Below are 27,543 nucleotides of genomic sequence, written 5' to 3' on the forward strand. Positions count from 1 at the left end.
CAAAATATGTAAATAGCAAAAAATAAAATTAAATACTTACTTAGATAAACAGAAAAAAAATCATAAAAACCATTCCCATCTTTCCTGCGTTAAACTGTGGTGCAGCCAATGTCTCCCTAGAGTTCCCAGTGTTCCCAGTCAGGCTTCTACTTCCAACTCGTCCACATTACTTCGTTTTATACCAATATATAATTAATATTGCATCGTCATTACTTAATAATTTCAAAGCCCATGCACGGTGACATGAGGGCATCCATAATTAAAACCGTGCTAATTAGAGAAAGGGGCCATAAGTAGCGTGTAGAGGGCGCACACAGTCAGCGCTCTGCGGTGTGAACATCGCTGTAGAAACGGAGGCCCGTCTCTTTCTTTGGTCCTTGTCGGCTATCATATACGACGATACATATTTAATTCCAGCAGAGGTCTGGGGATTTATAAATAAAACAGTCTGACGAGGTCCCATAAAAACAAACTGTTTACAATGAAGTTATGGCCCATTGGTGAGGATTTCGGCCTGCGATTTGTTCGTCACGGTAACGGCTCTTGCGCTGTAACTTCAAGAGTAAAATGAATGCAGCTTCATAAGTCACAGAAATAAAGTCGCCCCAGTGGGATTTTAAAAAATAACCGATAATTTATTAAGTTTAAAATTCACACATGTTTTTTCCAAGTGAAATCAAGAGTGAGGAAAAATAAATACTTAGATCAGGTGATGGAGGCCTGTATACTGGATATATCTCACCAATATGATAAATATACAGCTCACCTGTAATGGTCCAAAACACGTTCACATCAAAATATTAAAATATAGCAGCAGCCAAAGCCACACGTCTGTGCCTCATATATATGTAAGACGGTGTCATTTTCATTTCTAAATAATTAAAGATAGCCAGACTCACAGTGTCATATACCTTGTGAAAGAGTCACTGTTGCTTGTGCGTAAATTACCTTCACACAGTTCACGAAGAGAGCTGATTAGTTCGCAAAAAAGAAAAATAACAAGAAAAAATAGTGATTTAAAAAGGTGAACACATTGAGGACACATTCCACTGAAGTTTTCAAAAAGAAAAGAGGTGAAAAAGAAAGCGGTGAAAACGACATGTAGTTCAGTGTATATAAGCCAGTGATGTGGAGGACACTCAGGTCTCAACCAATTATCTTACAAAATCTTATTTTTTCTTTTCTTCTCGAATTCCGGAAGACTCTGTCTGTCTCTTCAGATAACATCAGTTTAACATTTAAACAGCCCATAAATTCAGCCTCCACGAACTCCAAGTAATGGTTTATAAAAAAGTGAGTTAATAATCCCTGAATGTGACAAATTGTCAGGGTGAATTTCCTAAAAATCCACATTTAGAGTGTGCAAGATACAAGACAAACAACATCAAAGTCATCCTCCTTACAGATCTATAACACATTTATCAGTCCCGTATTAATAACAAAATCGAAAAAGTGCAACAATGAAGAGGGCGTGACACGAAATGGGGATGAAGTAAAAGTCTTTCTGGGAACAATCCAAAATGAGACACGTTGCAAAATCCCTGTTAGTTAGGTTACTTAGGCTATTATTAATCACTCGATCAAAAATGTAGTAGGCTATTTTATTCATGATCTGTGTAACTCAGTGCACCGCAGAGTATTTCATTCGTTTCTGTTTTTGCCGCTGGTTGCAAAACCACACTCGAACCACGTTCTTTTTCAGGTCCAGTTTTTCGGCGATCGCCGCAATTTTTTCCGAGGAGGGTCGGGGCTGAATGGCAAAGTACGCTTCCAAAGAGCGCTTCTCCGGCGCGGCGATGGACGTGCGCTTTCTTTTCCTCTCGTTCCCGTTGAAAAGGTCCGGCTTGCTGCTTTTCTCCCGGTAGGCAGCTTCGGCTTCCTCCAGCCAGGCCTGGAGAACCGGCTTGAGCGCGATCATGTTGTTGTGGGACAAGGTGAGGGACTCGAACCTGCAGATGGTGCTCTGGCTCAAAGACCCCACTCCTGGGATCTTGAGGTTGGCCAGAGCTGAGCCGACGTCCGCCTGGGTCACCCCGAGTTTGATCCTCCTCTGTTTGAACCGCTCGGCGAAGGCTTCCAGCTCCCTGGGATCCGACTCTACGTCGTTGACGCAAGCCATACCGCCGTGAACGGACAGGGAGTGAGGGTGGGCCATAGTGGCCATCGCCTGGTGCAGCTGCCCCATAGTCTGCAGGTGGTGATGAGGGTGCTGGTGGTGGTGCGCCGGCGTGTTCATCCCTGGAGGCTCTGGGGCACCCATCCCGGTCACAGCCAGGCTGGTGGAGAGGTGGTCCAGGAGGTCTCCGGCCTCCAGGGTCTGTCCGAGGTGGTGGTGATGATGAGAGGCGATGGTGGAAGGAACGTGGGAGATGGGCACGGTAGTAGAGGAAGAAGATGAAGCTGAGGTGCAGGGGACACTGCTCATGGTATGGTAAGTCACGTCTGGTTTGAACGGGTGACTTTTGCCGTGAGAGACAATGCTGTCAGCAGCCGCCAGAGCCTCTGCCCGTGCCAGCAGGCTCTCATCAAAGCCTCCGAATATATTGCCCTGCAGCTGCAAGCAAGAGTGCGCATACTGGAGTCAGTGGGGAATTCTGTCAGGCAGCTCTTAGGATCTAAAAAACATTTTCCAAAGGCAAGCAGCGCCGAGGAGAGAAGAGAACCCTCCTCAAAGCGCAGGTCATAAAAATTAATATGAAAGCAAGAGCATTGCTTGAATAGACATGTGGATGAGATGGGGAGGATGGGGTTGGGAGGGGGAGGGGGTACAGACAGAAGAGAGAGGGAGAGATAGCGGATAGAACAAAGTCCTGTCAAATCAACTTTACAGACATTTCCAGTGTGATATTTTCCCCTTTCTCTCACCCAGTATACTCCAGTCATTCTCCCCTGACCTGAACGTACCTGTGGGGCGGGCAGACAGACTCTGCGCATGCCCTCCGAGCCTGAGTGCAGGCCGGGATACTTGGGCTCGTGCAGAGCCGGGTGCATGGAGAAGTGCTGCTTGCCGTTCATGGTCATCATCATCCTCCCTGCAAGCACCTCGCTAGCAGTGTAGCCCCTGACATGAAAGTCGGGGCACGGACAGCTACACGGCTCCTTTGCTCTCCTTCACCAGACTGAACAGTTAACACCAGCAGCGCCTCCCGGCATTCCCCTCTCCCACTTCCTCCCCCTCCCCTCCTCCTCTTTCAGTCTCCCTCCTCCCACCCACCCTCTCTTCTGCTCAACTTACAGGTTGCAGAATCGTGGACTCTGTGCGCAAGCGTCTAAGAATAAGCAAAACCAAAAAGCCCCACAATTCTTTAATTAAAATGCTGTTTATCGACGGCATCCTTGATATTTGGAGTCGTGTAATTTCCTTTCCCCTGAGATATAGACGTGTATTATCACACCGACATTTACAGCCTATGTTATTTTTATAAATCCAGTGTTAAGTTCATGCAGGATACCCCCGAGCCCCGCACCATTGCCAACGATGAGGTCATAGGTGACAAGCAGAGTGAAAGGCTTACAGCAGGCTGCAATATAGCAATTATTATGCAGCACAAAGACCGTTTCAATCATTTCAGCACCGAGGACAGCGCAGCATTTTGAGTAGTAGTACTGAGTGTGTATTAAACCGTGGATGGATATGTTTGGATGACTTTATGGATGGATTTGGTCCTGCGTGCTCCAAACTGTATCTAAGGCCTGCTGGTTGACCGGTCGACCCAACGGCCTTGGCTTTGTCCCATCCACTGTGAACGCCAGTCCTCGGGCTGTTTTACGGTCTTCTCATGTGGCTGCCTGGATAAAACTCACGAAGCCGGCCTGGACGGTCCGAAAGAGGAGCCAGGTTGGCAGAGGCTCCCGATGACACAGCCTAGTCTATCCGATCCTGCTGCCTCTCTGGTTCCCCAGACTGTGAATAATTTAGCACCACCGTGGCAGGCATCCATTACCACACTGGCAGGTTCTTATACATTACACAGATTAAAACAGCCAAGGACTTCTCGATCCGGGCAAACTTGCAGACTTGGCTGCAAAAAGCATGTGGCCTTAACTCATATTTGCGAGTGTTGTGTTCAAATAACTCAACACAGACTCATAGAGATACATTTAATGATCTTCTTCTGGCGTAATTCAAACGCAGATAAACATTCTTTGAACGATAATTTGTTGTATATTCTGGTATTACATTGCAGGCATGCCTCTAAAATATTAAACTAAATCTTTTTTAGTTTCGAAAATGTAACTATAATCTTCTGCATCATTGACAGACTATCCACCCTGTTTGTGAATACAGGCTTCAAGTTTCCACATAGCTCTGCAAGTCGCCTTTTCAACCTGGATTGGCCTCTGGCTGAAGCGTGATGTCACAAAGCACGCCTCTCAGACTTTGAGAAACTTTTCACTTTCAGCAGAAGAAAACACCCTCCAAGTTTCTTCCTTTTAAATGCGTTAAAGAGATTGACCCCTGATTGGCTTTTTTGAGTCTGATCGCTCGTGGGATACTTTTAGTTACCCAACATGTTATTTAAACTGAGTTGTGAACACGTGCGATCTCACCAGAAGATATCATTTTTCACCAGCGTGAGAATAAAAATCAGATACAAGAACCTGAATCTCCGCATTAGTCTGTAGAAAGCATGAAACCCCTGCTTGCTATTACACTGCTGGGGCTATTCATAATTTAGTGGTCATTGTACTATGTCATCTTTGCACTCTTCATATTCTGAAGATGGCCCTGACATGTTTTATAAAGAGCTTTGTCATATTTGCAGCACCACCTCTCCAACGTGTCCCCACACCACGCCATCAGCACCGTCCATCCACCTGGCCAGCCTACATCTGGAGCTCAGTTCCACCAGACGATCTAAATACTGTCACAGCCTTCATTACACACCGTGATGAATCATTTCAGGAAAGCAACAATAAATGAATAAGCGCGCTACCAATCAGCAGCTTACTTTTGATGATATAGTTAAATACACAAGTCAATTCTCCCAGTGCTTGTTCCTTAACCTCCCAGTAACCAGGTCAGAATGAAATCTGGTAGGAATGTTGAACTGTCAAGCCCTTCAAGTCCTTTCCCCTGGGACGAGCTGGAAGTTCTTGCATTAAGCTAAACAGATTCTGAGTGTTTTCACTTGACTTCCTAAAGTAAGAAATGGCTATGCATTATTCAGTGATATTTTAATATTTCGCAGCTGCTCTGTGGTGTCTTCACTCAGATGCGTTGGGATTTGCTTGGGAACGTATCAAAGTGGACGCCCATGACCATAACGGCTTGTCTTATTGGCTAATTATTAAGCCATAAATCAGCTTTGACCCCACTTTTATGTAACTCGATCTCCTTTACAAATTTTCTTTTTAATATTACCCTTCATTATGTAATATTACAAAAATAAAAAATGCAAAAGTTGTTTTCATGTGTTCTGGAAATTCATGAAAAAAAAATCCCATCTACTTATTCGCATTATCGTTATCACATAGTGACGCTGGGCGCCGACCCATCTTACTTTAATTAATGGTCTTTAGGATGCTTCTCAAACTTGACTGTTCTTTAAATGAATTACTTTACTCTGAGGTCGCACAGTTAATGATCTGTTAGAATCAAACTACTTTTGCAATTAATAACTTGAAGTAATCGTTTTCCGTATGATTTCAGTTTCTCATTTCGTCATTTTGGAGGAATTTTTGGCCCGCTCGACTTTACAGTGCTGCTTCAGTTCATTGAGGGTTGTCGTTTGTTTATGCATGACTGTACAGTTGAGCTGACATCTGGACTTTGACTGGGCCGTTGCAGAATCTCACTTCTTTTTTTCCTCAGCTTTATCTGTTGGGCAGATGGCTTCACATTGGGATACAGAGAAGTGACTGCAAAGTGCACAGACAGTTGGTATGCTGTTAATATGTCGTGCTTAATTATGGGCACACACTCCACTTTTGTTTCCCCTGGTCAGAGGACTTTTTTTTTTTCCAGAAATCTTGTGGTTTGTTCAGATCCAATTTCTTGCAAACCTAAGCCATGCTGCCATCTTCTTTTCAGAGAGAAGAGGCTTTCCCCTGGCAACCCTTCCAAACAAGCCACACTTGTTCAGTCTTATTCTTAATTGTACTGTCATGAACTTTATTATTTAACATGCTGACTGAGGCCTGTAGAGTCTGAGATGTAGCTAGTGTTTTTTGCAGCTTCTCTACGTATTTCAGTCTGACCTTGGGATAAACTTGCTGGGACCTCCACTCCTGAGATTAGCAGCTATCTTGAATATTTTCCACTTGTGAATAATCATGTTGATGGCATGATGGACTTCAAAATGCTTGGAAATGACCTTATAACACTTCCCAGACTGGTGGCACGCACTGTTGCCTTACAGGAAGAAGGTCGGGAGTTCGACCCCACAATCTGCCTGGGGTCTCCCTGTGTTTGTATGGATTCTCTTCTGGCTTCCTCCCACAGTCCAAAGACATGCAGTGGAGATAGGTTAACTGATGATTCTAAATAGCCCATCGGTGTGAATTATTGTCCATGTTTCTGTGTTAGCCCTGTGTCAGGCTGATGACCTGTCCAGGTTGCAGCCTGCCTCTCACCCTATGATAGCCGGGATAGGCTCGAGCTCCCCCACCCCCAATAAAAACAGCTAAAATTTTGACCTAATAACACTTGGATAAATGTGAATACACAAGTAGAGTAGAATTTCAAAGTAGGTTCTACCATAAGGAAATTCAGTGTTATAAGGGGTTTAAGTGTCATTTGTGATATACTTTCCTGACACTTGTACGTCATCAGTGCCTTCACCCCGAACTTTAAGTATAAATTGCAAAAAATGCCAGATGTAGCAAATATGATGTAAATTAAAACTCATACATGCAAAACAAAATTGTCAGGAGGTTTGATAAACACACCATTTAAAAAAAAGGTTAATGCACTCGTGCATCAAAGTACTTAAAGTATAAGGAAAAAAATCTAATGGCTTTCAGTAATTCCACTGTTTAGTCATAACATTTGATGTGTTTTAAGCACAGGTATAATCTTTAATGCTATGCTTAATTGTAAGTACTAATACCGCAGTGTGAATTATTTAATTACTGAGCACGTGCAAGAAGAATAAGCCACACAAGAGAATAGGTTCATATTTTCTGGAATGCTTTTGCCTGGAAATTCCCCCCCCTTGCCAATGCCGACATGTTTTCATTTTCTTTGACTTTTCTTTTCCCTCCCAGATCCAATTTATATTTATGTATGTTTTCTGTTTTTTTCCCCTCTTCTTTTTTTTTTATGGCCTTATAAGCACCCAATTCCTCCATCTTTATTGGCAAAAGCAAACATGCTAGTAAATTAGAAATCCATTTTTACAAACAAAATACATGAAGAAAATACATCCACATCCTGCAAATATAAACAGTAACAAATCCAAAACTATTATCCAATAAACACTTTACATTTTTTACACCATTGTGTGATAGTACAAAAAGTGGGAGACCTTCTCTGAATCCTCACTCACACAAAGCAAGAACCTCGCTAGTATAGGTTTATCCCTTCAACCTGCCAGTGACCTCATTAAATTAAAAAAATAAAATAAAAAAAAACATCACATGAGAAAATCATAATGAAGTACAAAGGGAAAAGCAACAGCCTCTCTTCGCTCACACACACATCATTCTGACGCTAATGCTGGAGGTAAAAACATCAGCTTTGGGACAATGAGGTCGCTGGCAGGAGGCGTCTGAGTATCAGTCAACAGTCAGATATGCAATCCACACAAGAGCACTACCAACATTGTAGGTGGGAGGAAGACCTGCACCCTTTTAGATGCGGTGCCAGCGTGCATTAGGGAGCAAAGAAAACCAATTGTAATCACTGACTGAATATATGACCATGCAGGCCAAAATGTGCATATTATTATATATATATATATGTGCACATTTCTACACGCATGTCTTGTGTAAAGTCTGCACAGTAATAAGTTAAAGTCTTTCTTCTCCTATGGTGCTTCATTCAAACTGGATATGATCAGTTTAGCTGAGTTACGAAAAGCATAAATCAAACAAAACGTCATTAAGCTGCATGTAAATGTATCTGGTGGAAGGGAAGCAACAGGACTAATTCTTTAACCAAATACATTTGTGAGTTTTAATGGTTTTAGATTCCTCCCACCTTGAGGATTCTAAAATACAGTATATGGGCAAAAAAAAAAAGGCAAAACAGAAAATAAAAATATTTATCATGAACTCACACACTGTGGTTTTACTCACAGAGTGGCTTCGGAGCACAGTTTGACAATATTCAGATAGAGGCAAAGCTGCACTTAAGCTAAATCATGTTGTTATGGGCATGACTCAGTGTCTTTCAGAGTGTTTTCCACAGCTCGGAGCAGCTCTTATATTTCGTAAAAAAACAAACAAACAAAAACCTACTTAAATGACAAGTTTAGTCAAATAACAATATGAACTGGTTGAACTGAAAATACAAAATTCTTGCGACTAAAGCAGAGATGCTAAGCTCTCCTGCTCAACATTTTCTACCTGATACAACCTCATCAGTCGTTAAAACCAAAAAAAAGGGAAAAAAACAAAAAAAAAAATTATTAAACTTAAAGAAAAAAAAAAAAAGAACAGTAATTTCTCTTTCAAGCATTTACAAAATTTACAAAAGTAAATCACGTCCTGTAAAAACTCAGCAATCCGCTGACTGTGTAAGGCAAAGAAATTATTTATATATTCTTTTTTTTCTTTTTAAGCATTACATTCAAACACCTGTCTATGGATCTCACATTTTTGAAATGGGTGATCTGATCTTTGTCCCGTCAGGGCCTCTGAATGACCAAGTGACAGAAGAAAACAAGTGAAAATGTTACGCACTCTTAGCAGATGAACATTACAACATGTGTTTGGGTGTGTATTTACACAGAGTGGCACTGGACAACTGAGTGAGCAACAAAATACAAGTGTGTGGGGGCGATTTTTTCCCGAACATGACTACATGACTGTATGTGAAGTGCATGGAAGTTTGTAAACATTGATTGTGTATTTTTTTTTATTGCACTGGTATCCTACTGTACCTGCACTGGCTGTATGGCCACGGTACAGCATCTCTATGGGTCTGTCTGTTTATTAGGAACACCAACATGCATGTGCACTGGCAAATATTCATACCAGCACACATTTAGGAAAAAAGAAAGACACAATCCTTTAACACGTTGGGCTTTACCACATCAAAACTATGAGCAAAGTGAAAACTGTACCATACTTTGCCAATATCGGTACGGCACAGTGCATTTATGCAGTGTGGAAAAAGAATAAATAAATTTCTCTGTGGTAGCGGCAGAGAACGTTCTGTTGGTGATGGAATGGCTGTCCCTGAACGGAGGACAAGATTCTACAAAAACTGGTGAGAAAAAGAGCTTAAATACAGTATGTATAAAAATACCTATTCACAGTCGACACAAATGTTGTGCATTACTGATATTGTCCATCTGGTAAGCACACAGAAACTTACATAAGTTTTTCTAGCTATAAGAACAACTAAACATGTATCTTTCTCAGCAAAAGTGAGATGTTTTAAACAACTGTTTAGTTGAGGGATACAAAAAACTGTTGACCATCTACACTTCTTTTCATGTACAATAAAGTAAAGACGTTTTTTTCTTTTACTTTGATTAGAGTCTAAAATTACTTTGAAAATACTGGAAAGGGGGGAAAAAAAGTGAGTTCCTTTACATCAATTTTAATCTGCGTGGGAGTGGGAGTGGGGGACCACTGATTCTGCCGGAGAGCAGTTAATGATAATGACGAATGTCATTATCGCCTCCAAGATCGACTCTCGTACTCATCGTCTTCATCGTCATCCTCTTCCTCCTCCTCTTCTTCCTCTTCCTCACCAGGTAAATAAGAGCTGGCTTCCTTCTGTAGAAATAAAGACCATGTTAGCATTTATATTTATGCTTTTTATGGAAACTTTAAGTCAGCTTTACTCCTGGCAACATGCATGTTTAGAACACAGCAAACAGAAAGTGATTCAAAGTGTAGCAGAGGGAAATTATTTAGCCTGATATTAGCAATTTTTAAAAAATGTTAGGTAACTGTTTAAAGAAAAAAAAACAATCCAAAAATATACTGGAATATCAGATTTTAAAATCACCAAATATTGGTACTGGTCTTAAAAATCCTATAGTGGTCAGACTGCCTGCTTCTGATATTTCTTATGCTTTAGATTTAGACATCCTCCATTCTATTGGTTAACCATCGGTGAATCCACCATGACGGGTGACTAGCTGATCAGTCTCAGGAAATTAATTCTAATCTCTGCCAGTCAAACTAGTCTGTAGACCTGTCCAGAAATCTGTCTGTTTCAGCTCCTGTGAGAAAACGTGATGAGCATGAAGTGGCTATAAGTAGATCTGCAGTCAGAGGAAATCTGACCACAAATCTAAGCACCACAAATTTCTACCTGTGCACAGACACATTTTCAGAATGGCAACCGTACCTTTAAAAACAAAAGTTACATATAAGAAATGGCACAACCTCAAAGGGGGAAACAAACCCCTTAAATAAATACAGCATAAGGATTTCACCTGACAGTAATGCAGTTTTACTCATGGGGCCAAGATGCTCTTAGTACTGAGAGGCTAGCACTCATTTTCCTTTGGGAGCTGCTGTTAAAAATTAACAAGCAGCAGAAAGAAATAACCAAGTAAAATTTTGTGAATGTAACTAAAACTTCAAAAGTTTCCCCAACTCAGATTTTCAAGTTGTGTTGTACACAACGCCCTTTCCTTAATTTGTTTTAGTTACTGGGAAAACATGAAGCTGTGTGTGTATTTGTCATACCGCACTGTCATCATCTTTAGCCTCTTCTTCCTCTGGCTCCGTTGTAACAGAGGGTGTCTTGGGCTTGTACCAGGAAATCTGCAGAACACGACCTTTGAACTTAGCTCCCTGGTTTGCTGCCTAGAACACCAAAGAGAGGTACAGCTCTTTTAGATGCTATACTGGAGTATTTTAATCATTTTAATTTATTAATTTATTCTATTATTATTATAAGAGGATCAGAGGAAAAGCAGCAAGATTAAGAGAACATGTAGCCCATACACATTTGGAGCCATGTGACTTACATTCTCTGCTTCACTCCGTGTCTTAAAGGTCATGACGACACTGTTGGCGTCTTGGTCACGGAGATCCTCGATTTCACCAAATTTCTAGGTTTAAAAATATCAGTTGGCCAATCAGGATATAGTTATACACATCAAAACATTTATGACTTATCACAGGGAAAATTATTCACTTAACATATGTAAAAGATATAAGAGGGAATAAAGTGGTATTTATTACTACAGTTTTTATTACTTAGCAACAACATCGTGCTGTATTACTGGAGGGAGAGATCCTGTCATATTCTTACCACAAAGTGCGGCATTAGCTCTTCTTTTTCCTCCTGAGTGACCCCTAAAATAGCCAGGGCTCTGGGTCTGTGATCAACCACCATGCGGTTCACAGCCCCACCGCGCGCCATCATTTCCCGGTTTCGACTCCGGCCACGGCCCACGTGCATCGCACCAGGATCTGGGCCCAGCTTTCCTCGGCCGCGACCTCGTCCTGCTGGAGGCCGGATCAAACCCAAACGTGTTGCCTAAAGGAGGACAGAAAGGGCGGCTGACTGGATGCTGTTTGATTTCAGTACACAATTACACACCACTGTGTGTCTAATTTATATATTGAATAACTTAAAAAAAAAAGGTTTATGGAAAAGTACAAAAACAACAAAAAGGAGCAGGCCATCACAACCCTTCAGAGCTGAAACATTTCCTACACACCCTTACTCTCTCACTTTCTGCCCTTTACCACTAGTTGTCACTCCTCCATTTTTTAAAAACATCTCCTTCCTTCTCAGACACTCCACAAGCTCACAACCACTCTCCCTTTAATTGTCATCCTGCGATTTTCTTACAAGGACCAGTGTCTCAAACTTTAATGAGGCGCAGCTCCATCAGTGTAGGACGTGTGTCTTATTTGGCTTCGTTAGCAGATGTTCCTCTGGGCTTGCTTAAGTGGCTCCAGTTTAATGTGCAGAAGGCGGGCTGAGTTTAGATGGATGGGGGATGCATATCCATTTTTAAACAACTAGCCAATTTAAGACCCTGGGGTTAAAGGAAAAAAAATGCAAAGCAGGTTGTTGCTAACAAAAGCTATGTTGTTGTTAGCCTGATCTTAAGCAACAGCCGTCTGCGTGCACAGCAAATTTAGAGGATAAAGAAGACGAAAACACTTTGTGTGTAACACCAAAAAATACAAATAAATAAATGTATGGGCTGCATGACCTAACCTGAAACCTAATTAATGACTTTTGGCAGAATCACTGGGAAGATGTGTTATTTATGTGTCATTGCTCCTTTAACCAGGAAACCATGCTAACTTACAAGAGACCTGATCCAGAATGAATGCAACAAAGATGAGGTTAAATGCAAGTTATAGAACATGAAATATAATGTACAAATACTCCAAACAAAACTGCAATACTAGTTACCTCAAGAAAAGCCACCAATTCAGTAGATAAGTGTGTGTAAGTCTACCTCCTTACACGTTGATGGAGTGTAGTAATAAAATGCTGTTTAATCTGATGTGTCAAAACCCCGAGGGGACTACAAAGCAAGCATCTGGAGGATGGCGACTACTGGAGCCGACTAAGATAACAGTACAGAGGTAAACTGAAAATTTACCATAAACCTCTTTTTTTTAAATTACTGAATACAATTCAAGTTTATTTATATAAGGCCAGTTCTCAAAAACAGTCGCCTCAAGGCAATTATGCTGCAAGGTAAAGACCTCGTGACGATAGTGTGCAAACCACAACAGTCAGTTGGTCCCCTATGAGTAGCGATTGGGGTAAGCGGGAAAGAGAAACACCCTTTTAACAGGAAGGAAGCACAGGTCATTTACATCTTGTGTAGGTGTCTTGTGGTATCACCAAGACGTTAGCGTCAGATTCATTAGGACTCTTACGAAGCTTCGAGCTGAGCGAATAACACTAAACACAGCGGATCTGGAGCTTGTGCAGAAACTGCAGGATCAGGTTCCAGTTATCACAGAGTCAAATAAAACAAACAGAACATAGATGGTTTAAAAAAAACCTCTTTCTGGCTGACACATCTGACAGAACACAAATAAACTAATGAATTCAATACATTGTTTGATTTATTTTATTGGTGGACAGATACCATCTCTTTCCACCCCTTGCAGAACAGGCTGCGACTATAATCTCATCTGCACACTTCCTCCAAGGCATTTCTTGGTATCACATCCTCTAATTCAGTTCTCAACAAAAGTGTTGATGATGCAAGATGCTGTCAATGATTAACTTTGTGTCTGTTTCTATCCATGTGTATTTTCTGTGCGTGTTTGTGAGTGTGTGAGAGAGAGAGTGTATTACCTCCACCTGTAGCTGCCCCAGTTTTCTTTTGAGGTCTGTTGTATCCTCTCCAGAGCTCATCTTCTTGTGAAAGTCCAGCTCAGCATCTAGCAGCTCCTTCTGGGCCTGATCGCATGTCATAGAAAAGAAATTTGTTTACTTAATCCAGAGTAGCAATTAAATACACAAATATCAACTTGTGTTTACAAATAAAGGAGGGGGGGGTGGAGTGTGCTGTTGGTCTAACAAGGTCAATCAAGACAAAACTGTGTGAATCGAAATTGTGATAAAAAAAACAAAAAAACTTTATTCCTATGCACCCAATATTCAAACAGATCCTCTACTTCTGTCCTGTTCAGAACCAACAATTACTTTTTGATCTTTTTTCAGTTTTTGCAAACCTAAGATTAGTGTAAGAACCGTTTCTTTCAATATGGATTAAAAGATTTGTATAAGCATTCCTTGGAATTTCCAGGAAAAATAACAAACCCCCCCAAAAAGAACCAATTTTTTCATTGCATTCAGACTAAAAAGGACCCAATCCCAGGTATAGGAACTCAACATCACACAGCTGAAATTTGAAAAGGGCCTAGGACTAGGACACAACTAAATGCAAAGAGGAGAAAACAAATGTGAAAACAGCAAAGATTCGTTGAGGCTGAGCAGTTGGTATATAGGACAGCCTGTGTGCACATATCCTGTATATACGTAAATGTCTATACATTGTGGTCAAGTAGTTTTAGAGCCTTTAGAGAATGTTTTTTGACACGTTTTGGTTTAACATCAGTGGAATCCTACGCACTCTCACCAACCCTTGATGCGGTTAGCACACTCGAGGCAAGCTGTCTAACCCTAAAAAGAAGAAAGGAATGTACTCTCCCTTCCCTTTACCAGTGGCTCAGAGATATTATATAGTTCTTAAACTTAGAAAACACAGAGAAAATATTTTTAAGATATTATAAATTGAGATCTGGAGGTTCTTTCTTTCTACTGCTTAATAAAGACCCCATAAATACCTTAATACACCAGCATCTAAGGTTTAGAGTACACAAAATGTATATTAAAAAATTAAAACTCATAAACATCTACCTACTCAATGTATGCAGTTTTATTCTTCATATAAAAATGTTTTTTATGTGAATAAACGCCTTTTTAAAAAGGACCTGTGAAGTGTGAAAAAAGGCAAATAAACAACTCTACCAATGTGTGATATAATTTTCGGCCTAAATTTTCCGCCCCTACTCTCAGTTACGTACAAAGACAAAAAGGAAGCCAAACTTACATCAGTCTTGGTTTTGGGCTGGTTGTGGTTAGTTTTGGCGCTTGAGACCTGGGAGGCAGGGTTCATTTCATTCTGGAGCTGGGTGATCTTTTCCGTTAGTTCTTTCAGCGTTTTCATGATGTTGGCCCTCTCTTCAGGTTTCATGCCTCGGTTTTTCTCCAGCCGACTTATCAGCGCCTGGAAGGGCACGAAAAATGGTATCAGAAAGAACGTTGACAGTACACTGGAGAAAAAGAGGAAGGATTACAGATAAGAATAGTTTCAATGTTAAATGTCTTACTTTCTGACACTCAATCTGTTTCTCTAACATCTCCTGTTTCTTCTTTCTCATGTCTTGCTGGAGTTTTAGTGCCTCCTAAAGGAGGGGAAAAGAAAAAGGAAATCAAAAACATTCGCTGAGATGAAAAACCCCCAAACAGTTTTCTCTCTCAGTGGTAGCCTTCTTAGCTGTGGCTCCTGAGAGAAGGAAATGGCTTAGCTCTGCTATTCTTTTAATGGTCAAAATACGTAACCAAGTTAAGCAACGTGCCTGCTTTTTCTTGAGAGCTTCATGTGCTTCCAGTGCTTTTCCCGTTTTCCCAAGGCTCTTTGAGGAAGACTTGGCGGCTGTGGAAGTGTAGTGGCCCTTCAGGGTGTTTGTAGGAGCAGGCACCACCTAAGGAGAAAGGTGGAGGGGCAAAAAAAGGAAATTAATATAGAAGTAATTTCTTTACAAATACAATTTTAGCTAACAAACACACATAAATCACTGTGAAAATGTTGTAACACACATGCTATCATAATATTATACTTTTGTATATTATATAATATCCACTTTGCCTGATATTGTCTGCAAGATAAACTTAAAACATACAGCAGCCGTGTCCGTGTTTGGATTCAGGTTGTCCGACTTGGCATTTGTCGTGGCCCCAGCTGTTGCAGACAGATGATGCTTGGGTACAGTCTTGTTCAACACATAAGCAGCTGGATTGTGCTGCTTGATCCCCTGCAGATAAAACGAGTGAGGGTAAATCAATGGATATTTAAAAAAAAACATATAAAATTGTCATCAGAGGATTCTCAATGTCTCCGCTGTTAATACCAACTTTATGCATGTTGCTGTGCTGCAGCCCCTGGTTGGGCACTGACCCGGCCACCTGGCTCCCTGAGCTCTGCTCCTGCTGCTGAAGGCCTGTGGCATTAGCACCAAGCTCGCGGTGCCAGTACACGCGGATAAAGCGGTTGTTAAGGACCGCTTCTGTGCTGGATATGGCTCGTCTGGCTTCTTCATTCTTTGTGTACTGGATCAATGCTGCCTCTGGGTCTCCGCCAAACACAACCTGGATTGAGAGTGCACGTGCAAGTCCGTAAATGTTTTGAATTCATTCTCCTGCAGGCCTAATCTCTATGAACTTTGTGGGGAGCACTCATTAAAAAAAACAAACAACAACAAACAAAAATGGATGCATTTTACCTGTATATTGACGATGGTTCCAAACTTGCTGAAGTGCTCGTTGAGTTTGGTGATGTTGTTGAGCTCGCGCGGGATCCTGCGCACCTCCAACTTTGTGTTCACGTAAAAAGTCCTCTTGGGAAAAGCACCCTTATGCTGGTTGTTGAAGCTCGGCCTAAAAAGAACATTTCAGTGCTAACATCACTAATTTGGTAGTTTTGTTTTCATAAAAAAAATAAATAAATGAAGGAAAAAAGCAGATGAGTTAATCAAAATTTAGCGATGATTGATGATCTGGGATTCAAGTTTCGGCCATATTATGGTTTTATTTACAGAAGACTACTACCAACCTACAACCTGTATGACAGTTTAAATGTACTCCAAGTAGAGGTGGTGCAAAGAAATCCTCATGACTGGGATGCTTGTATCTACCTGCTTACAACTTGAGACAACACTTGCTGCTGACCTGACTCACCTCACCTTAAAACAAAGCTCCTTAGCAGTAATAAGTAATGGGGTGAGGCTCCAACTTGATTACATTTCAGCTGGCTACCGTACTCCAATTTCTTCACAGAAAACAAAACACTGTGCAGAATAAATGACATCCTAAATCAAATATGTACATTTTTTTTCTTTAATCTCTTACTTTTCCATCCAGGGTTTTTTAGGTGCTGGCCCTTCAGCTGTACTGGGTCCCATGGTCCTCTTCCTGCTGTCCTGCTCTGTGTTGAAACGAGACACGTTACTTCCAGGAGTGCTGGGTGCAGTAGCTGGCTCTGTCTGGATCACTATGTTGGCAGCTAGAAGATACGCAAGAAGTCAAATCAGTCTGAGAAGGTCAATTTCCCAGGATCAGGTTGAATTAAAACACTGTAAAAGAGTTCGTTACCTCTGGAGCCTTGACCTTCACTGGAGGTGAGGCCAATGAGGTTGGAGCGTTGAGTCTGCACCCGGGGAATAAACTGACGATATGGGTTACGTCCTGCTACAGTCAGGCCTGGAGATTCTGGGTTGTAGCCTTCTGCATCGTAGTTGTCTAATGTGTAAAAGTGAACAGACGCACATACCGTTAGGGGGGGAATATGAAAAAATGTAAAAATATGAAAAAGTGAATACAAGCAAACATATTAATAAAAAAAGAATCTTTGACTTTAAATGTAACCACTGAATATATAGCAACCTGTGACATGAGTTTAACATAACATGTAGTCCAGGATAAAGACACATTTTAAAATTGAAAATTTATGAACAAAACCTACAAAATGTGAGAAATAAAAATTACAGTTATTGTAACTGCGCAAAATAACCCAGCAAGAAACAAACAAAGATAAAAATTAACAACCAAGATGATGCTTTTCATTCTTATCTACATTTGTGACACACAAGTGCAAAATTATCAGAAAGAGGCCCTTCGCGGCAGTTGTGGTAACAGATCACAAACCCAAAGTTTGCAAATACCAAATAGACCAATTTCTTTTTAGTTCTTTAAAGTCTTTTAAAGAGTCTGTAACTGAAACCCTCATGTGCATAATCATAGCAGGAAGCACTCAACTAAATGGGTCACGACAAAATTTCCCAGAGATGCTTGGTTTTTTTTGTTTTTAGGTTAATACACAGCGCTACCTTCTGGTCCACAACTGTTACTGCAGGCTCAAGAAACACATGCCAATTGTGCACAAACAGCACGCACGCACGGCATACAACAACTACTTTACAGTGACAGGAAACAGAAACAGAACCAAAAAGTGTTTTTGTTTTAAATAACCCTGACCATCTTAGTTATTTTAGATATTTAGTAAACTAACCTTTATTATACTGTAACTATTAAAGCACAGAAATGAGAAGTAAAAAATAACAACTCAACAACATAAACACACTAAAAGGAACACCCAAATAAAAAGCAACACAGCAAAATCTCTTCCAAATACACAGTCCCAATCTGAAAAGCAAAAGCAGCCCTGCTTACATTCAGACTGGACATATTGGGGACGCAGAGACACAGATGAGGTCGAGGAAGGAGGTGGAGGAGGAGGAGGAAGTGTAGGAGGTAGGCCCACACCAGGCGGTCCGACGGGAGGAGAAGAAGTGATTGCAGATTGGTGGTTGGGGGTATCAATCCCACTGGTTGCTATCAGTGGGGGTCCTGAGGGAGACACAAGCCCAAGCTGATGTCTCAGGTACAAAAGGTCATTATAGTTAACTACAACTAAAAGCTAAAACGAGATGTGAAAGAAAATAAATTTGTCAATTAAATGAAAACTAGAAACTAGATTAAACAAAAAAGAAAGTTAAAACCAACTAAAATTATTTTGTGAACTGGGAAAATTAAAATGAAATAAAATGGAGTCCATATAACAACAAAAACTAAATGTAGCGATAAAATAATAAATGAGAAAAATCAACTCTGGAAACTAAATGAAACTCAACTGAAATCAAAACCAAAAAATCAAAATGAAATAAAAATTACCAAAAAAAAGTAAGAAAATGACAAAATGCAAAATTGCAATGACTCTATAGTATATTACATGTATAGTATTAAAGAAGTATTTCAGTGAAAATCTGACTGCTTTAATATAAAAGCAGATGCACCAGGAAACTGCGGCGTCTTCTCGATAGATTTGCTTAAACTTTATGACACACTATCCATTTATCAAGTGGAAGATAGAAATCTCAGAACTTTAACAGCCTTAAAAAGTAGCTGAAACAATTAAAGCCTATCAGGTCAAATGTTTCAGTCATCACCCCCCATGTTTGAAATATATTTAAAAAAAAAAGGCAAAATATTTTTTTTATGTACTGTTCATGATCAATGGGCAGCTATCTACTGTGTAGCACGTCTGCTCTAAACGCATGTAGATACATAAGATTTTTGAGCTTTGGATTTAAATACAGCTTTTTAAATCATTATGATGATTTGCAAAAACAAAACACAGCCAGTGTGAAACTGATCAGCAATAGTGCAACTCAAAGGCAGGAAGATTGCACAGGTTGATTTCTTCCCTTGAGAAATTCAACAAAAACTTTTTACAACTGAGCACGTTGTCAAGTCGGGCAAGTGTTTTCACACACTCTCACACACACACACACGTATACATACACACAATATTGAAGACAACTGCTTTTCTACACACCAGAGTGGTGACATCTCATTTCAATAAACCATTCATTTGAATCTTTACATATTTAAAACCTCTGGTGTCTTCAAATCAGCCATCAGAGTAAGGAGTACAGTGTCACAATACTGAGGCCACGATGTCTTACATGTGACCTGCTGCACTTTCAACAAACATTGCCATATTAGTTAGCTGGATTTTGTTGCAAGTGGGGACAAAATAGTTTCTAAATGAAAACAATTTATGATTTAATCCTACTTCTATTATATTAAAGAGATGTTTGTTAGCTCTCAAAAATTGGGGAAACTCATGCAAAAATATCTTCATAAATCAATGATACTACAGGCCAAAGGAAAGGTATGTATATTGTGACCAGACTGACAAAGGGAAGTGGAAGAACAATGCCTCTCACACAAAACCAAATGTTTGAGAGAGGAACACTGTTCTTCTGGCTTTACTATTTTGTAGATGCAAATTGTAAAACTTCGCAATATGATGAAGCTCAAACTGATGGATTAGAGGAGCATTAATACTCACCTGTCATAGGGAAAACACCTGGTGGTGGTGGCTGGCCATAGGGTGGCATAGAAGGCATCCTGAGGGAGGGAGGTGGTTCAGTGATGGGGGGCATGGGCAGCCCGGCGGGTGGCAGAATAGGTGGGGGTGGGAACGGAATAATATTTGGTAGATTGACATCGTCGACTATGAGGGGGTCACTGCCGTGATCATAGAGACAATGGTCACCACGGACACAAAATCCTTTTTCTGTGCGAGGGAGAGAAGCGATTATTCATAAATATCGTACACAACATGGAGTTTATATAAACTGCTGCTTTACAGTCACAAAACACACATGCACACACACGCATTAATAAAGCCAAACAAACAAAAAGACCCCACACACAATAACATAAAAAATTCATGGGAATTAAACAAAATGAACAAACATCTGAGTTTAAAGCAACTAAGTCACACAGTTCATGTATTTACACCAAAGCCTCATTAAGGAACTGGGTCCCAAGTGGCTGTGTTTGAGCACTGTGACAGAAAGCAGTGTACTTCAGGGACAGTGGGTAAGTTTAAACTCTCCTGAGCCTCAGTGTAGAGGGGAGTGAGAGGGAACCAGCTTGCTTTTCTACCTTTCACTGGGGACAAGAGGATGAGTGCTAAGCAGTGGTCATTAGTGAAGAGACCAAACAAGGCACAGAAGCCTCAGGGGAAGAAAGAAGGTAGTGTTTAAACTAGAGACTTGAGCAAACTGTACAACAACCATCACAAACTTAACATTTCCTTTAAATCTCATCAAAAAGCTCCAGTGTTACTCTGATCCCCTTTGAAATGCACAGAAAACATCTCCCTAATGCTACTGGGCTGTAGCAGATAAAAGGCTCTCAGATGGAAAAATAAAAAATTAAATAAAAGACACACAGACACACGAAATGACAGAAAGAAGGAATCAAAGGAATTGAGAACAGGATTATTAACTCTGCTCCTACCATCGTAATCCCTGCAGCGCTGTTTGAGTGAAGCAGCCTTGCTGAAAGGTTTGCAAACACCATCTTGCCTCGTTCCGTAGTAGCTAGACCAGCTGTCTGTAGTGCTGTCGGGCAAGTGAGCCGGTGTTGCTACCGGTACACCCCCAGCTCCTGAAGACGAGGAAGAAGAGGAAAAGGGATGCAGAGGTGTGTGTAAGGGCAGGAGAGGTGGCGGGTGCTGCTGCTGCTGCTGAGAGCCGGATGTGGTGGAAGAGTTGTATCCATCAGTGTCCTTCCTGTCTGCCTCAAACTTTGACTTGAAGTCTGTTGAAAACAAGTTAATCACATAAATCATTGTGTACTGTATCATAGCTGACTTTTAAAAGCACTACATTAAATAATAGATTACAAAAAAGAGAGAGACTTGTAATGACAAAGATGAGCAGATTAACCTTGGTGGTAAGAAGACCAATCCCAACCCATGTTGTTGAACCCCCAGTGATAGGACTGCAAAGCTGTCCACATTCTCCCTTCCTTTCTACCAACTCCCAGCAACGCTGTCCAACAATCCGACAGGAATAAAAACGAGAGTCGGCTACATCCGTAATTTCTACAAGTCTTCTCATCTAAAGCGCCTCACACTAGCATGTCTCCAACAGCACCTCACCGTCACTAATGCACCGTTTAGCAGTGCTGACGAGAGATTCAGGAGCTTCTTCGCGCCTCAATCTTTGTTCCCCTGTGCTGTTGTTGTTATTGGTTGTGGGAGGAGGGACTTTCTCACCTCTGCCTCCTCTGTGCTCCCTATCCCTGCTCTTTCCACGACTGCCGCTCCTGCTCCGGCTGCGGCTCCTGCTGTAGCTTCTCCCGCGGGGGCTGCCCCTGCGCCGCTCATGGCGCTCCCGCTCCCGGTGGGAGTCGCTGACGCTTTTCCCGTGCCGATCAAAGTCACGGCGCTTGCGCTCGTCTCGCCTCCTCTCATCGCGGTTCCTGTGTGGATGATGAGAAGTTAGAGGCGTTGCTGATTTTAAATGTATAAATCACACAGGAATACTTCACAGGTTTTCAGACACAAATGTGGGTCTTCTTACAACAAATGAAGACGCAAGGATCATTTCTTTCTGTATGTCTTTAACATAACATGAACCCTGAAATAATGATCTTAGTTTGAGAGAAGTACGCTTTTAACTGAAACAAGTTATTAGGGAAAGGCTTAATTACCTTTGTTTTATGTGTGCACAATCCCATTAAGTCCCCAAATGGGCTGTTTGTGTTAAAACTATTGGGAAGTGCTTAGTTTCATTAACAGAAGCTTTTCACAGCAGAAGCTCAAGAAAGTAAAAAAATAAATAAATTAATGACAACTTAATTTCTAAAAAATATGCAGAAAATGCAAAAATGTAACCTGCATATTAAAGACGTAACTCTTTTCAAATTACGTTAATCATCATATATCAGTGAATGAACTCTCCCATCTGAAGCAACACTAGATATGCGAAAGCCAAGGGACACATTAGTGGACACGAGGGCCTAATCAAGCCAAAAGCAGGACTCGGAGGATTGGAAATATAGCTGCTTGGTAAGATCGCTATACAACTACACAACATCAATATGTACTAAACAGTTCAACAAGAGCATCCTACCTGCAAATGTTTTAGCTGCTTATAAAGACAGAGTTAAATGCAAGCCATATACCTGGACTCATTGAAGTCAGAGCGATTTCTCAGAGGACTTCTCCTTCGCCTGTTCTCTTCCTCGGGTGTTTCAGCCTTGAGGAGAAAAAACAAAATAAACAAAACAAAAAACATCAGCTATAATATAACTTTAAAACTTAGGCTACATCCACAAATACATGGGTATTTTTGAAAATGCGGCTTTTTCTATGCATTTGGGCCTTTCTTTAAAAACGCGTTTCTTCCAGAAGAATGGCGAGATAATTTTCACAGGTCGAGGACTTCACTTGGGCTCTTTGTGAGCTACTTCTGCGTTTACATGTGGACGGAGATAATTTTTCAAAACTGCACGTGTGGACGAGATATTTTTTCGTTTTTTAAATGAAAATGAGAAATCTCAGTTTACAAAACTACCCATGTACGTGTGGACGTAGCCATAATAAACAAAAAGGCATTCAAAATAAGTGATTTTATCAAAAGCTTTGATTTCAAATTGAAATGCCCATTCCAACAAAACCACTCAACCAGCTTAAAAAAAAAAATTGTGTGTGTGTGTGTGTGTGTGTGTGAGCACACTCATTTTCAAAAGGCGAGCTATTCAATTTCAGGGTGTACCTCAACAACTTCAGCCTTGATTGCAGGCAGTTTAATCTCCTCTTTGGGAGTTTCCTTGGCAGCAGGATTTCCCAGGTAGTTCTTGGTCGTCAAACATTCAAAAAGCTTATCAACAAATCCCACCGTCTCTGCAAGGACAAAATTAATCACGAGAACACATTAAAAACTGCATGCAGTTTTCAATCTTGTGAAAAAGGGCCAAAAGTCTAAAAGCATAACACACACAGAAAAAAATAACGCATATGAACACTGCATCCATGAAATGTGGGAAAGCTACCTGATTAAAAAAATGTAACATTAAAAAATTCTAAAGTGATCCAGGAGACATATGTAATAACCATCAACATGTTTTCCAACTAAATTAAACCCCTAAACTAATTTTAATAGTGTAGAGCTAAAAATAAAGAGACTGAATCAGGACACATCACACTGGATACAGAGTCACTATCAAAAGATGCAACACTCCCTCTGGTGGCCACATGTGGGGTCCACAAATGGCATCCACGAGGAAGATAGCATTGCTAATGTTCCAATTCAAATTTAAGACGCTATACATTTCATTGTATTCTGCCTGCCTCACTATATTTATACAGGTGATATTTCATTAACATGGCCTGTTACAGAATGCAGGCTACATAAGTGTGACTGTTAATAGGTAATACATATGAGTTCTGGGGGCTGAAAAGCAGTTTGTGTTGCAGAAATGTTGAGCCTGTTTATCTGACATTCTTCCAAAGCAAATCTTTCAAAAATCCCAGGTAATGGCTAACATTATCAGTTTAATTGGAAGCCAAGACGACACATCAATTGGATCAAATGCTTCTGATCAGCTATTTCCATATTGGTCATTTTCTAGCCTCAATCAAGTTTTTTAACATTGTTAAGACAAAGAGCCTGTTTTACTATATCAAACAAGTTGCATAATTTCAATATTATTTATGATAACCACATGTATTCCATGTTTGAGCTACTTAAACTATATAGTACAGTCTTGGTGGCATATGAGGGGAAAAAAGAAAACTAAATCCCCTCTGCAGGGGTACTGCATTTTTTGTATGCAGGAAAAAAGCTAAACTTAGCAACTAATTTTTAATAATCAGTTTAGTCACTGACCTCGACAATGCCACCAGGTCTGATTCCCAAAGGATTTGTGACCTAACTGCAAAGCCTCTATTGTCTGACATGTGCAAGGGGAGTACGAATAAATCCCTTGTTAGCTTAATGATGGAGCAAAAGTTTTTCCTCCACCTTAACCAGGAAGAGCTACAAAATGTCAAAATTGCCTGCTGACACTTTAGCAGAAAAACTTTATATAGATAAAATGTATACCTTTTTGTAGGAAGACATCAAGCTGATCAGCACAAAGTGCTTTCAGTTCCTTCTCTGGTTTGTCCTTCTTCACAAGAGCAACTACATAGTTGGCTAATGCAGAGGGGTCAGCATCACATCTGCAGATTAAAATGTATATATTAAAACATATCTATCTATCTATCTATCTATACACACACACACACTCATTCATATATCTAATAAGAAAAATCTGTTAAAACTGAGAGAAATGTTTTAGTTGAACCAACTGAAATATAATGCATATCAAATTCATTTACATATCTATGTATGCAAAGCGCAAAATTCAAAGGGGGACAGATCATTGCCACAAAACTTAAACAATCCACCAAATGCATAAAGTAAAAGAAAGGTTATTATTCTCATAGGTAAGAAAGGAGTACAGGTTTCCATGGTAGCATTTCTTAACATTGGTAATATAGCTTAAAATTTAATTATGATTACAACTAAGTTTGATGACCATTCTTTGAAAACTCTGCAAATGATGTGCTACAATGCATGCAATGTAGGGGTTTTTGAGCATGTGAAAGAAATGACACAGGGCAGTGACTATGTCTGAAGTGTCGTTGTGGTTTGGCTTTTTACACAAGCGTTGCAATTCACTGTGTTACAGCTGGTCACCCTGGTCACCCTTTCTGTGGGCATAAAGAAAATGCTCAGATGTTTCTGCAAAGTAAGCTAAATGTCAAGACAAAATGAGGGACATGTCAAGGTGTGTCTGTCTAACTTACTGCTAGCTTTTCAAATAATAAAAAAAAAGTGTTATCTACACTGTTTTTAACCTTTGCTTACCCAGGAAAATGTGACTCTTGAGATTAAAACTATCTTTTACAAGAGTGTCCTGGCCAAGACAGATAGCTGTAAAATCACAATAGTTACAGTTTAGCCATCAAACCTATTTTATTCTTTTAAACTGAGCCAATGGTTGAGTTTGTTTGACATGTTTGAAACATTACAGTCTCCTAGGGAAAAGATGTATTCATCTTAACTAGTTGGCTTCTTCTTCTGCAGTTACCACTGCTGTTTTTTTAAGAGTAATTTGTATTTATGCAAACTGACAGGATGAATTTGTAATACTTCACTGCAAAATGCAAGTAAAAGTCTGTGGCTGGTTTTCAGTATCAAAGTTATCAGACATATAGCACTGGACCAATGCATTATGAAGCTCAATAAATCAATTAACAGCAGAGTAATCTTTGCAGTTTGAGCATGAATGCCTTTTTTTTATTTAATATAAAGCCTGGTAAAACGATTTCAGTGTGTTTAACTGCACTTTTTCAAAAAAAAAAATATGAGTTTAAATGTTCCACTTACACAACATTTGCTTTTTTTAAACTTAAAAAATAGAAATCAGGCTAAAAAATCTCCAAGCCTGTCAGCTATGGAACTACTGGAAGCGAAACCCCCCCCCAAAAGTCTTGACAAAAACACTCCCTAACAAGTTCAAGTAGGGCTGTGCATATGACCAAAATCTCATATCCCGATAGAAGAATTCTATCATCCGATAACGATACAAATCACAAAAATGTAACATTTTCGGAAAATTCTATGAATCTCGGGCAGCTCAACTTGCGGGAAGTGTTTCCAGCTGCGCGTCATGTAGCTGGAGTCGAGTGTTTTAACCGATGCATGAAACGATACATTTTTAGACATAAGTTGTAACAGCCCCCGTTTTCTTTGTGAGCATTTATTACACGGCGTGCTGCGGGGAAAAGCCTGTTCTAACGTTTGAGTCTAAGGTTTATTTTTTAGCACCTGGCGGCTCTTTTTTTACTTATCATCCGTAAATAATCTGCTCTTTCACGTGATTCAGTTTATTTTGAAAAGTCTCAACAGGATCTTGAGCTTAATTGTGAAAGGTTTATGTGGAACACAAACAACCACAACGCATAAAAACAGGCGCTTGTCCGTCCATAGTGTGGTTATATAAAATATAAGAGAAAGAGAGAACTTTAAGAAATTAATATAGCCACTACAGTGACCATCAAAACGATGAAAAAAATATTGCCGTAAACAGTTTATTTGCGACACCACGAAACAAACGATAGCGTAAAATGAAACGACAGACGTTTTTATATCGTCATCCGATATATATCGTTATATCGAACAGCCCTAAGTTCAAGCAACAAGCTGCTAGTAGTTAATTAACTGCTGACTCACTAAAGCTACAGTCAAATTTGACCCTTAACTACAGGATCATTGACCATGGAAATACCCAATGATTAATAATTACCAACAATATAAATGTAATAACAATGTGAATGAAACTATGCCTACTTGAACTCCAGCCTTTAGTTAAAGCAGCTTAAATACGCCTCACTTTGGCTCTGCAAGGACTTTTTCTCCCCTATGCAAAAAACTCCTTGTTTTTAGAGGATGAACCTCGGACACACTACGATAATATTGTGGAGTTACTCCATTAGTTGATTAAACAGTGACTGTGTGTTGTCCCAACAGTACAAAAAAGAGAGGGAGGGGGTAACTTAAATCCTTTAATGCACTCCATTACCCATTTGAGCTCGTCAACATATTTAAAAGAATTTTAGGCTCTTGTGTTAGCAAAACAGAGAGAAAGCGTAACGCTTACAAAGCATGTGTTACTATGGAAACTCCAAAAGCAAAGTATTTGTGTGCATTTAACTATGAAGTATGTCGAGCTAATAGCTACAGTTTTAATCAGTAACTTTTCCCAGAGATACAACAGCTGTTTTAGGCAAGATGGGCTACACGTTGAAGGCTAGGAGCTTGCTACAGAACTGTGATAAAGTTACACTACCGTGCGCCAACTGCGTTCTTAACTACCATAGTGTCAGAATGCAAGAATTCGCAGTGCATCAAACGCAAGCAAACTCACTACATCATGCACAATCATAACTAATGAAAAGTAAAAGTGCCTCTCTGTGCTTCGAAAGGCCAACAAGCGATGGTTAGCTACTCGTGCAAGAATCTGCCATTGATGCCAGGCTAACCCAGCGGCTAGCAGGCTAAAGCAGCTACGTAGCATGCACGCTAAATGTCATTTCATTTCAATACTCACATCGGCTCCAGGAGCTTTGCCAGCCACGATTTCAAGGCTTCAACATTTTCTATGATCATTGTGAGAAGGACTACAATACTGTCTACAAAAAGAAAGAGCGTTTTGACAACCCTACTTTCATCGTCTATAAATTTATAAGCTTTAAGGCCTTCTGTCTCTCTTCACAGGCAGGTCGTACA

General features: G+C 40.3%; 2 protein-coding genes across 3 annotated transcripts; both read right to left on the reverse strand.

Moving 5' to 3' along the window:
- Positions 1-614: 614 nt before the first annotated feature.
- Positions 615-3,105, reverse strand: pou4f3 (POU class 4 homeobox 3). Its single transcript, XM_006784954.3, has 2 exons — positions 2,905-3,105; positions 615-2,554 (listed from the first exon to the last, which is right to left on the reverse strand). The coding sequence occupies exons 1-2, from the start codon at positions 3,025-3,027 to the stop codon at positions 1,622-1,624; spliced, it is 1,056 nt and encodes a 351-aa protein (XP_006785017.1). The 5' UTR covers positions 3,028-3,105; the 3' UTR covers positions 615-1,621.
- Positions 3,106-7,119: 4,014 nt separating this feature from the next.
- On the reverse strand, positions 7,120-27,530 carry rbm27 (RNA binding motif protein 27). 2 transcript variants are annotated; one of them, XM_006784955.3, is made up of 21 exons: positions 27,365-27,530; positions 24,310-24,428; positions 22,981-23,108; positions 22,388-22,461; positions 21,477-21,682; positions 20,714-21,016; positions 19,755-19,982; positions 18,071-18,247; positions 16,994-17,140; positions 16,751-16,904; positions 16,126-16,279; positions 15,758-15,991; positions 15,526-15,657; positions 15,202-15,327; positions 14,953-15,027; positions 14,673-14,849; positions 13,412-13,516; positions 11,387-11,614; positions 11,100-11,183; positions 10,816-10,935; positions 7,120-9,891 (listed from the first exon to the last, which is right to left on the reverse strand). In XM_006784955.3, the coding sequence occupies exons 1-21, from the start codon at positions 27,421-27,423 to the stop codon at positions 9,787-9,789; spliced, it is 3,135 nt and encodes a 1,044-aa protein (XP_006785018.1). In that variant the 5' UTR covers positions 27,424-27,530; the 3' UTR covers positions 7,120-9,786. The 2 variants fall into 2 exon arrangements, with proteins under 2 accessions (XP_006785018.1, XP_006785019.1); XM_006784956.3 differs by lacking the exon at positions 18,071-18,247.
- Between the last annotated feature and the right edge of the window lie 13 nt (positions 27,531-27,543).

The sequence above is a fragment of the Neolamprologus brichardi genome, chromosome 10 (genome assembly GCF_056152115.1).
Source record: "Neolamprologus brichardi isolate AB-2024 chromosome 10, ASM5615211v1, whole genome shotgun sequence".
Taxonomy (NCBI): Eukaryota; Metazoa; Chordata; class Actinopteri; order Cichliformes; family Cichlidae; genus Neolamprologus; species Neolamprologus brichardi.

Excerpts from the sequence above, each read along its gene's own strand:
- rbm27 (XM_006784955.3), bottom strand. The coding sequence starts at position 27,423 with ATGATCATAGAAAATGTTGAAGCCTTGAAATCGTGGCTGGCAAAGCTC. Across the intron at positions 23,109-24,309 it reads TGATGTCTTCCTACAAAAAG|AGACGGTGGGATTTGTTGAT; the intron begins GTATACATTTTA and ends TTGTCCTTGCAG. Across the intron at positions 21,683-22,387 it reads TCTGACTTCAATGAGTCCAG|GAACCGCGATGAGAGGAGGC; the intron begins GTATATGGCTTG and ends TCATCCACACAG.
- pou4f3 (XM_006784954.3), bottom strand. The coding sequence starts at position 3,027 with ATGATGATGACCATGAACGGCAAGCAGCACTTCTCCATGCACCCGGCT. Across the intron at positions 2,555-2,904 it reads TCTGTCTGCCCGCCCCACAG|CTGCAGGGCAATATATTCGG; the intron begins GTACGTTCAGGT and ends TCTTGCTTGCAG.